This window comes from Myiozetetes cayanensis, unplaced genomic scaffold (assembly GCF_022539395.1).
Source record: "Myiozetetes cayanensis isolate MyiCay16 unplaced genomic scaffold, myiCay2020 scf21, whole genome shotgun sequence".
NCBI classification, from domain to species: Eukaryota; Metazoa; Chordata; class Aves; order Passeriformes; family Tyrannidae; genus Myiozetetes; species Myiozetetes cayanensis.
The window spans coordinates 6,709,464-6,720,692 of NW_026087423.1; the positions used below are offsets into that span (position 1 = coordinate 6,709,464).

Below are 11,229 nucleotides of genomic sequence, written 5' to 3' on the forward strand. Positions count from 1 at the left end.
TCATTCCTGCAAAGAAACTTCTCTGGAAGATTCCTGAAGATAGATGCATTACTGGTGTTACTTAGAGATGGTGAGAGCGACATAAACATGGTGAGATGGTGAGCAGCCCCGTGTCAGCATCAGAGCTGGACATGGTGAAGTCACCATGGTCACAGCTCGTGGTTCCACTCCAGCACAGTCAGTTCCCAAGGCCTCTGCCATTGCAGGGCTGCTCTGCAGACCTTGCTGGGAATTTCAGAGGACTCCAGAGGACAAGCCAGCTGCTTGCTCAGGGGTGGCTGGGCATGGATTGCCACCTGACTGCCAGCCCTGGCAGCTGAGGAGGTGTTTCAGCAGGACCAGGGCCATGTGGCACTGCTGCTGTCCTGGGCACGATGGCAGGGAAGCTGCTCTGCACAGAAGGAGTCTGTTGGCAGCACAGGAGTGAAAGCTCACTGGGAAGCCTGAGCTGGAGCCATCCTGGTGACCTCCTGTTTCAGTGACATCCATGTGGAAGGCAGCACAAGGTAAGGTGCTGCTTCCCTGCGTGACTTCCCTGTACACTTCCCTTGAGTGATGGCCAAGCTGCTCTGGTTCTGGAGCAAAGCACAGGGAGGCATCGCGTGGGCGGGAGAAGGCAGGAGGGGCGGTGTCCTCCAGCCTCTTCGGTGCTCTGGGCTCCCTGCCAGGCTGAGCCAAGCGGCCCCTCTGGTAGATGCTGCTCTGCCTGTCCCCTCTACACACTCAACAGATCCGGGTTCCCTCTGCAATTCCCAGGAGCTGAGGAAGCCTCGGAATGCTGGGAGCAGCGAGCCGGCGGGCAGGGCTGCCAGGCAGCTCCAGCCTGGTTTGCTCGCTGGGGAGATCTGGCTGGCTCCTGCCTGGGCGTTTTCAGAAGTGGTTGTGTGCTCTATCAGGAAACACGAAGAAGTTGAGGGAAAATCCTGAGAGGGACAGGAGGGAGATTTGGCACAGCAGCAAGACACAAAATAGATGAATGCTCTCGCCTGCTGCCGTCGGGGATCTCCTGCTGCAATCTGCTGAGCCGTCTGCCGGCGGGGGAACAGCTGGGGTGGCTCGTTTCCGTGGCTGCTCGGGCTGCATCTGGTCACCCAGACCTCTCTGCCTGAGCTGGCTGGGAGGTAAGTTGTCTGGGCAGCACATGGAGAGCTTCCAGCCCTCGGCGCGATGGCTGCGCTGGAGAGGTTTAAAAATGGGGCATTTGGAGCACAAGGGGATGAGGAGCAGCTGCTGCAGCTGGGTCTGTCTGAGTGCCACCAGCGAGGCCCAGGGGCTCGTGGAGACCGATTCCTGCCCTGCCAAGCTGGCTCTGTGCTACTGTTTTCAGGCAGTAGGATGGGAGTTAAGCAGCACCCTCTGCCCTGGAGCTGCTCCTGGGGAGCTGCCACCTTTGATGCGTCAGCGCAGGCAGCTGGAAGCAATTCCCAAAATGGTTTGTTTGCGGATGCTCTGGCAAGACTGGTGGCTGCTGCGAGTTTTGGGGAGCTGTGTGGCTGCAGTTGCTTCTGGGAATGACTGGGGAAAGTCTCTGCTGCCCTAGGCCAGGCAGCGCTGCCATAACCATAGCTGTGCCCATACCACGCCATAGCTATGGGTGAGGCAGGGAGGTATTCCCTGTTCTCCTTGGCAGCCTGGGGTCGACTGACATCACAGAATCCCAGAATAGTTTGGGTTGGAAAGGACCCCAAATATCCAGTTCCAACCCCCTGCCATGGGCAGGGATTTACCCACTCGACCAGGTTGCTCAGGGCAAAATCCATGGGGACAGAGGTTTCACGGGGTTGGGTATTTTAAAGCACTGCCTTCACTCACCATATGCCTGGCAAACAGCCCCATACCCCCTCCCACCCTGCAGCTCCTGCTCTTCCAGCACGTCCTCCCCACCAGCAGCTGGCTGAGCTGCTGCGATAAGCAGGACCCAACCTCTCAGGGTTTGCTTGACCCTGAACTGATTAGAGCAGCAGGCAGAGCCCCTTCTGTTTTCAGCACAACTGTTTATTGATACTCTTTGCTTATCCACTTATGAATGTTACCCACTGTCGGACAGAGCCAACCTGCTTCCCTAGGGCCTGCGGCCAGGTAGCCAATGCGTGTAGAAATCATGCACTTCAGATAGTCTGTAACAAGACAGGTGTAAAAAATATCTCATATGTATTTGAAATCTCTGCCTTATCTCGCAATCAAATCACTGAGAAGTCTGTAAAGAAGTTGTAGGGGGATGGGGCTGTGTTCCCTCCCGGGCAGGGCACGGAGCCAAGCAGTCCCCAGCAAGGACAGTGGTGAGCAGCCACTGGCACGCTGTGCTTCACATGTAGGATGTCATAAACTGTCCCCCAAACAGACCCTGGACGCTGGGTGCCTTCAGAAAAAGCAGGTGGTCGCTGGGTAGGCACGACCCCAGGGTGGGGGGCTCATTCCTCAGGCTGCAGTGTTAACCCATCTGCCTTGGGAACCTTTCCTTTGGAGTCAGGTCCGTGTAAGCTGCTGTTGTGTGCACCTGCCCTGGCTCGAGGAAAGGAGAAGATGGAACAGCAGAAGGAATGGTGACCTCCCAGGAGGAATGGTGACCTCCTTTCCTCCTATGGACACACAAAAGCCCAACTCTGTGTTCCCAAACAGCATCCCTGCCCCTGCAGGGCTTCGCAGCTGGAGCTGTGAAAACTGAAGGTTGCGGATAGAGCAAGGAAGGGATTTGGGCGATTGATAATGCCCTCGGTCAGACTGAAGAGCAGGGCTGTGTGTGCTATCCCCTGGCAGGGTGGATGTTGGGGCACCCCTGGGCTCGCTGCCGTGCTTGGCTGGGGGTACCTGCAGCTCGAGGCAGTGGGCTCTGCTCCCTTTTTGGGTGACAAAAGGAGTTTCTGAAGACAGGAGGGCTGGGGCCCCAGGGCTGGCAGATGGGGGAGGAAGCAGAAGCCCCTGGGTTCATGGTGGGAGGGCTCTTTATGGGCAGAGCTGTGCCCTGCCCACCCCATCAGCCTCAGCCAGAGTAGCCCCTGCCTGGGGAGGAGCACCATGCCCACTGCAGCCCCCACTGTCCATCTGTCCATCTGTCCCAGACTGCAGCCAGGCAGGGCAGACTGAGCGCTGTGCTGGGCTGGTTGGCTGTTATGGGGGTGTGTGTGTGTGTGTTGTTCCTTTGATGACCACGAGAAATTTTACATTACATTCAAACGAACACCCTTGGGTTTGTTACTCTACTTCTGAACACTGCAAAACACAGTAGCAACAGAACACGTAGGAGCGTGGGGGGCAGCGAGCCACGGCGGGGGCGAGAAAAGAATCCCTGAAGCCAACGATGGAGGAAAGAGATGGGCGCTGATACACGTCACAGTTTCCATTTACAAGAGCCCCCGGGAGGGAGGACCGAGGCCGTGTGCTGGGAGGAAGGTTCCAGTGCGGCCCCGGAGCTGTGGAGGGACCGAGCCGGCACAGCCGCCCACCCACGGCTGCCCCGAGCCCACCAGGCTGGGCAGCACCATCATCGTCCCGGCGCGAAGATGAAGTCGAGGGCTTGGCGCTCAGCGGCCGCCACGTTGGGGTGCCACAGGTCCACCATGAAGACCACGCGGGGACCGTCCTCCGGGGCACCTGGGTGGGATGGAAGCGCAGGGTGAGCATAGGGAGGCACCTGCCCAGTGTAACCCTGGTAAACACCTGTGTACTGGGAGCCCAGTGCCTCCAGTAGCTGGCATGGGGCAGGGTTCCCCCCTGCCCAGGCTCCAGAGTTGCTTTGGGCACCCAGAGGATTCCCTTGTCAGGATCAAGGCAGGATGCTGCACTCGCCCTCCTTGCAGCTGCACCTTGTATCTGTGCAGGGAGCAGCTCCTGCACCATTCCAGCCTTCCTGGCCCTGCAACCCTGCACAGAGCTGCACTTCCCAGTTCCACAGCCAGGTTAGGTGGAAGCAACAGCTTTTGTTCTTCCACTCTCTCCACAGGCTCCCCTGCGTAGAACAGCTCTGCTTGATGCTTTTATGTCATGGGCGACTAATGCCGGTTAATCCGGGAGAGCTGAAGTGGAACAGCCTCTGTCAGCGATGGAGGGAGGAACAATCCAGGCGGCAGTGAGGCTGTTCCCCCTGCACAGGAGACAGAGGCGCCGCTGTCACGTCAGCACCGAGCCGCTCCTGCAACAGGGTGGCTGCAGCGGCAGCGCGAGGGCCAGAGGATGCCGAGGCTGCGCCATCGCAGCCTGAGCTGCCCTGCACAGCTCGGCAACAAAAGAAGCCTTTCCAAGCTGGCTGCCACGGCAGGGAGAGGACCTCCGGGAAGGGAGAGGGCCACCAGGCCCCATGCAGGGCTGGCAGTGCTGTGGCAGCACCACAAGCTGGGAGCGAGCCCTGGGCAGGCTGTGGGGGGCTCTAGGGCTCTGTCAGGAAAGGGGCACTGGATGCCCTGAGGCAGAGGGAGCATTTTTATGGGTGAATGCTCGGTGCCAGGGCCGGGGCTGCTGCCACGTGGTGCAAGCCAAGGGCAGCGGCAGTCCAAGCCTACTGGTAGGCAGGTGCTGCAGTCCTGCTGTGGCAGGAGAAGGAACTGGACACAGGTGTCCTTGCCCACCCATTCCTCCCTGGCCCCTGGCACCAGAGGGGACACTGCAAGGCTGCACACATTGAACCTGCGCTCACCTTCGTGGAACGCCGTGTGCAGGAAGGAATCGTCGAAGAGCAGGCACCGGCCCTCAGCCCAGCACTGGGGCTCACCCCCCACCACCAACTCGCAGTTGCTGGGTGTCTTCAGACCTTCAGGCACAAAGAGAGAGAACAGGGAGGGTCAGGTGATTCTGTGTTCCCTGTGACAGGGCGGCAGTGACGAACAGCAAGCCCCACATGGGCCCCACGTGAGCTCCATGTGAGCCCCACACTGCTGCCAAGGGGTTGCTTCCCTCCAGGGAGCAACCTGAACCCCAAGCCTGGTGCAGTTCACTCCCTGCTGTCCCCAGTGAGCTCAGCACCGCAGGCACTTGCTTTTGTATCTGGAACAGCTTCCAGTCCCTGGAGCCCAGGACCCCGGGGTGTGTGCAGGGAACCAGGCTCCTGGGAGGTTTTCCAGCTTCAGGACCAGCTCTGCTGTGCTGACCCTGCCCAGGGCAAGGCTGGGAAAGCAGGAACTGCTGCACTGGGACTGGGAAATGGGCTCAATTCTGCCTCTGGCACAAGCTGCCCATGGACCTCGCATCGCTCAGCACCTGCCCCATTCCTCAGTCCCCACCCAAGGTGCTGCTACAGGGGGACCCACCGGGCTGCAAGGACAGAAATCCAGGGGCGTCACAAAACTCCTCTAAAGAAGCAGCTCTGCGAGGGTCACAGGAAGAAGGATAATTATAGAAATAAAATGGGTCTTTTTGTATGATAACCCCCAAGCCAGACCAGTTTGACAAGGGTTGATCCCATCACCACCTGCATCAGGACTGTCACCCCCCGCAGTGCTGGGGACACTGGAGCTGCTGCAGAGCCAACCTGCCCTGAGGATGCAGCTGTGGCAGAGAAAGGGGTCAGGGCTCACGTGGCTCCCAAACGGTAACGATGCAGCAAACGAGCAGAACGGATCCGAGAGTGATGCCAAAACTGAGCACAGCAGGGACTCCCAGCTGCCCGGCAGAGCTGGGAGCACAAAGCTGCTGTTTCAAAGCCTGCAAAACCCAAAGCCATTTCCCTGCACAACAGCCTCAGCTGGAGAGCCTGGAAAGGGGGAGCGGAACCACTGGGGGATGCGGGGAGGAGGCAGCAGCAGCCTGCAGCCCTTCCATTGCACCTGCACCCCGGGGATACTGCCCTGGCCTAGGGAGGGGCAGAGCTGGTGCCCGGGCCTGGGGGTTGGAGTAAATCCTTGAGAGCGACTTGGCCATGCTAATGGCTGCACTGGATTTGCAGAGCAAGCTGCCTAAAAGGGCAGGTTATCTACAATAATCTTGGGCACAGTGAGAGCTGTGTCCCCTGCACTGAGGTGGGGGTGTCCTGGGACACCCAGGTGTCCCTGGCACTGTGCGGTGTCCTGGTAGAAGGAGAAGAGAACAACCTGCACTGCCCATCTGTCCAGGGCATGTGTGCTCCAGCTGTGCTCACCTGAGCCAACCTGGGCCTCACCAGCCCCCTCCTATGCACCGCTCCCAGCCCCTCATGAGGGGAGCACATCCCTGAGCAACCCAGAGAAAAGCGTCAGTGATGGGCTCCCTCCTGGAACCAGCAAGGGCAGGTCCCAGTTGCCCAGCAGCTCCTGGGATCAAGTCTGAAAATGATTCCCATTCCAAACAAATGGCCAGCACTGCCTGGGTGTGTTTACCCAAGTTGTTGGCTGAACAGGCGTGCTCGGTATTTGCCAGCCAGCCCGTGCGGTGCCTCCCCCGGCACAATCAGTGCCGCTGCCAGCCCGGCCATCTGTGCCGTGTGGGCTCTCCCTGTCCCAGTGTCCGCAGAGCAGGGAGCACTGTGCCACCAACTCAGTGGCTGGCCCACCAGAGGGGACCCCCCAGGACCTCCCAGCCATCATTTGCATCTTTGCAAACCCCAAAGCAGCATCTTTGCTTCCATCCACCTGTGTCCCGTGAAGAACACCTGAGATCCCAGGAGAGGGGAGCTGCCAGCGGCACAACACAGTCCCTGGAGCAGCACCCCAGATTGAGCCACATCCTGGGATGGGAGGGGGGCCTGCGTGAAGAGTGAAGGGCATTTGGAGACCCCAGTTTAAAATCGGCCCTGTATCTTGCACTGGCAGGAGTACACAGCCCTGGGTTGGTGTGAGGAGGAGGTGAAATCCTATTGCTGCTGAGCTGCAGACCCTGGAGATATCAGATACCCAGGGACTGAGTATCAGCCTCTCCTGAGTAGGCTGCTGCCACAAAAGCCCTAAAAACATCCCTCATGCCAAAGCAGAGGAGGTGCCTAAGCCCCCCGGGCTGCAATTGGCAGTTGAACCCCAAGACCACTGAGGGCCATAGGCCTTTTTGGAGCTCCTGCTCCCAGACACTGCTTCAGCCACCGGCACCGCCCCCAGAGAACATGAGCCACGGTGCTGGGCACTCACCGAGGTGGCAGCGGATGCGGATGTTGGTGGGTCCGTAGTGCTCGGCGATGACGGTGCCCGGGCTCAGCACGGAGATGCACGCGTTCCCAAAGACATTGTTCCCAATGCAGGTGCGGAGGCTCCCGAGCAAGCGGTACGTCCGTGGGCATCTCCGGCAGTTCCTGGGCACGCACATGCCCTGGTTCACCAGGTAGAAGGTGAACCACTCCCCGCTGGGCGTGCTGTTCATTTTCCATCCTTGCGGGAGGCTGCAGTTTGAGAACGCTTTGTAGAGGGTCTCAAACTCGCACAGGATGGTCTGGAAGTTGCGCTCCAGCAACTCCACGTCGTGCTTTTGAGCGTCCCGGGAGAAATAGGGCGTGGTGGGCAAGTCGGGCAGGAAGAAGACTTCTGGCTTCTGGATGGAGGGCCGGCTGTTGAGGTAGCGGCCCTGCTCGCGGATGCCCTTGTGGATCCTGCCCATGCCGGACCAGGAGTAGCGCTTGGCATACTCCTGCAGGTTGTGGTAGAGTTTCTGGTTGAGCCCGTCGTGGTGGGTGCAGCGCACGCACTCGGGCGAGTGGCAGTACACGTACCCGTTCTGCACCCCGTTGGCCTCCGCGCTCTGCATCAGCGCGTTGACGGTGGCGTAGGCGCGGGGCTGCTCCCGCCCCACGTGGTAGCAGTACCACACAAAGAGGACCAGGAAGCAGGCGACGGCGGCCAGGGCCGTGGCGTCGCAGTCCCGGAAAGACTGGATGCCAGTGGCGATGAAATCCCGGAGTCCGTCCAGGGACCAGCTCCAGCCCATCAGCCACTCCAGAGACATGGTGGTGCCGCAGTGGGTGGGTGCACGCAGCGGGGCCTGGTGGTCAGTCCTCGTGGGCCTCAGGGGCACCCACACCATGCAGCTGGGCCGGGGTGCAGTGGGAACGGGCTGCCATGGGGAAGTGGAGTGGTGGCTCTCTCCTGCACTCCTGGGAGCTCTGCATTGATGGCAGCAGCCGGCAGCACCGGGGGAGGGGGGTGGCCAGGCTGCCTGAGAGTCCCAGTGCTGTGTCAGCACCAATGTGCCCAAAGGGTGCCCACCAGTGCCCCTGGCCTGATCATCTTGAAAGGATCCTCTGGAGGGCAGATCTGGGGGAGAAAAACCCAGAAGCGTTAGGAAGGGAGCTGCCCATTGGAGTCCCTGCGGGGGTCAGTGCAAGGGGCACAGACAGGGTCATGCGCTGGGACTGTGCAGAACACCAACTTCTCTGCAAGGGGATGGTGGGTGAGGAGTTCTCTTCCCTGTCCAGGAGCCCAACATTATCGCAGGCCAAGAACACCCCACACCCCTTCCAACAGGATCTTCCACAAATATACAAATGGAAGACAGCAGGGAGACCCAGACCCCACCTGCACTAGCCCAGGGACCATCTCTCTTCCTGCTCTTCTTCCCATTTCTCTCCTAAGTTGCTGTCTTATCATCTCTGAAATCTGACTGATAAGGGAATAGACACTTCACAGCCCTATCTGGCAGCACATCAGCTTATCCCCTCCATCTAACCACTCTGAAGTGAGTTTCCCTTCAGAGACTGTGAGCTGTGTGAGAGCCCAGCACTCAGCCAGACTGGCAAGGTCACATAGCCACAGTGGCATGTCAGGATGGTGGCAACAGGGGTAGGTTGGGGTTGGCTTATTTGATTTCACTGGCTTATCTGTGAGAGCACTTACTCTAAGGAGCAGGATGCATTTATGAGCCAGGGAAGTCATCCAAACCCTTCCCAGCCCTCCCTACCAAGGTCCTGCATCCTCTACACATGCATTTCCTTATCAGTGGGAAGGGGAATGGGCTGCAGGAAGGACCTGACCCTGCAGCTGGGACCTTGTGCAGAGTTGGGGACATGGATTCAGGCAGTTACACCCCAGGGAGGGACATCCACACAGCCAACCTCCCTCCACCCTACTTCCCTGTAGCACATTGCCTGCGTGCTCTGTCCCAGGATCTGCAATCCACGTGGTACGTCACAGCCTCCTGGGAATCCTAAGATAACTTTCCTCCATCCCCACAGCTGGCAAGACTCCAGACACACTCGTTTCTCTCGCCTAGGCCTTGGCTCCCAGGGTGCAACCACAGCGTTGGTCCCAGGGGTGTCCCCCAAAGCCAGCACAACCCTTGTGCTCCCTGCAGGGCCAGAGTGTGCCAGAAAAGTCAGCAGAGCCCTGATGTGATCTGTATTCAGAGTGACTCTCACCCTGCCAGGCAAGCAGGGAGCCACCCCAGCATAGCAGCCAGGCTCGGTCAGACTGACAACATGAGAGCATGGCTGGCAGAGCTGGGGGTCCTACAGTCTCAGGGTCCCCAGGCCACAGTCACACCCTGTGAGGGCAGCACAGCACAAACACAGCCCCACTGCTGCTGTCAGCACCTCAAAGGGGGAAAGTCAGGGGCAAACCATCAGAGCAGCAAGAGATTAAAGCCCCCATGCCCATGTGCTGCCTGCCCAGCCCCAGAGCCTGGCAGCCTGGGAGCCTCGGGCTGCAGAGCCCTGGTCTCCTCTGGGCAGAGACTTTGTGGGATCCATCCCAGGAGCTGTCTCCTGTGCTGTCACAGACACCCCACTGCAAAGCTGCCCAAACCCACATCCACAGGGGCTGTGGTGACGGTGGAGCAGGGCCCCAAACACCGGCACCACTCCCAGCGGACACTGCATGGCCAGGACCTGCCCGGGGCACCCAGTGGGTGCTGTCACCTTCCAGCCACAGCTCTGCAATTAGACGAGTGGTCGCATCCAGCACCCCTGGCCTGAGATCCCAGAAAAGGCTCCTCAGCTAATGATACCAGCAGAGCCCTTCCAGGGAGAGGAGATCAATTCCACGTTGCACCGAAGTTGTGCAGGACGTGGAGGCGAGCACCGTGCCAGCAGCAGCTGTGTTACATAAGGAAGGCAGAGGCTTCGATGCAGCACAAAGTTGCATCTTGGTGGCTCCGTGGTGGCCCTGGCATCTCCTGGAGGCAACGGGTTCCGCTCAGCCTGGCTGGGATCCCCAGGCCGTGGGCCCGCGGTGACGGGGACGCATGGCAGGGATGTCCTCAGCTCGGCACGGCCGGCATCGCCTTTGGGAGCAGCACGAGGAGCAGAAGCATTGGGGTGAGGTGAGGTGCCCACTGTCACTCCGGAGCCGTGGGTGCTCCCTTCACCCTCTCCTCCAGCATGCCACCCCAGCGATGTCACCAGTGTGACAGTGTCACCTGCACGCTGCTCTCACCCCGTGTGACGGTGTCACCCAGCGTGGCAGCGTCAGTGAGTGTCACCAGTGTGGCTGCATCACCCGGCGTGGCGGTGGCACTGCCGTGCTGGTGTCACACCACCCGGCGTGGAGGTGGCACCTGCCGCCGCGCTGTCACCCGGCACGGCCGTGTCGCCCTCCCGACGCCGAGCCCCTGCCCCGGCCGGGGGGCTCGGGATGCGCCCCACGCCGCGGGATCCGCTCCCGCGCCGCTCGCCCGCGGCCCCCCCGCGATGCGATGCGATGCGATGCGGTGCGGTGCGATGCGATGCGGTACCGACCTGCTGCCCGCGCCGGGCCGTGCGGGGCCGCGCTCCGCTCCGCGCCGCTCCGCGCCGCTCCTCTCTTCCTGCCGCCGCCGCCGCGGACCACAACTCCCAGCAGCCCGGGCAGGAGGGGCCGCACCGCCCCCGCCGGGACCGCGCCGGGCGGCAGCTGCGGCCCCGGCCCCGGCACCGCCCGCCCGCCCCCGCGCCCGCCCCTCGCCGCGGCCTCGGGGCGGCGCGTCCGCCCCGCACCGCGCTCCCGCACCGCGCAGGCGGGAGGGGCGGGGGAGCCGCGGGGTTGCGGCACTCGGGAGGGGTCCCAGGGGGTGGAGCGGCGGGGATGGTCCCCGAGGGAGTGCCCATCCCGGCGGCGGGAACGCCGGGACACCGGGATGCGGGGGGTGGGCTGCAGCGGCGGGGGAGCAGGAGGTGTGGGGGCACCGGGGTGTGCAGGGGACGCGCAGGGACTCTGGTTTCGAGGATTGAGGCACTGGGGTTTGCAGCAGTCAGAGTGCAGAGGATGGTGGCCCCGGGGATGGTGGTCCCAGGGGTGGGAGCACGCGGGGATGCAGGCACCCAAGGGACGGGATACTGATTCCAGGGACACAGGCTATGAGGGATGCAGCAGTTGGGATGTGCAGGATGCTGGCTCCAGCGATGCAGGCACCCAAGGATGCAGGGACCAG

At 61.2% G+C, this 11,229-nt stretch overlaps 1 protein-coding gene across 1 annotated transcript; it reads right to left on the reverse strand.

The window, feature by feature from the left end:
- Positions 1-1,974: 1,974 nt before the first annotated feature.
- On the reverse strand, positions 1,975-10,669 carry ASPHD2 (aspartate beta-hydroxylase domain containing 2). The gene is made up of 4 exons (XM_050317966.1): positions 10,559-10,669; positions 7,026-8,141; positions 4,631-4,744; positions 1,975-3,591 (listed from the first exon to the last, which is right to left on the reverse strand). The coding sequence occupies exons 2-4, from the start codon at positions 7,909-7,911 to the stop codon at positions 3,482-3,484; spliced, it is 1,110 nt and encodes a 369-aa protein (XP_050173923.1). The 5' UTR covers positions 7,912-8,141; positions 10,559-10,669; the 3' UTR covers positions 1,975-3,481.
- Between the last annotated feature and the right edge of the window lie 560 nt (positions 10,670-11,229).

Excerpts from the sequence above, each read along its gene's own strand:
- ASPHD2 (XM_050317966.1), bottom strand. The coding sequence starts at position 7,911 with ATGGTGTGGGTGCCCCTGAGGCCCACGAGGACTGACCACCAGGCCCCG. Across the intron at positions 4,745-7,025 it reads CCGCATCCGCTGCCACCTCG|GTCTGAAGACACCCAGCAAC; the intron begins GTGAGTGCCCAG and ends TTGTGCCTGAAG. Across the intron at positions 3,592-4,630 it reads GCACACGGCGTTCCACGAAG|GTGCCCCGGAGGACGGTCCC; the intron begins GTGAGCGCAGGT and ends CATCCCACCCAG.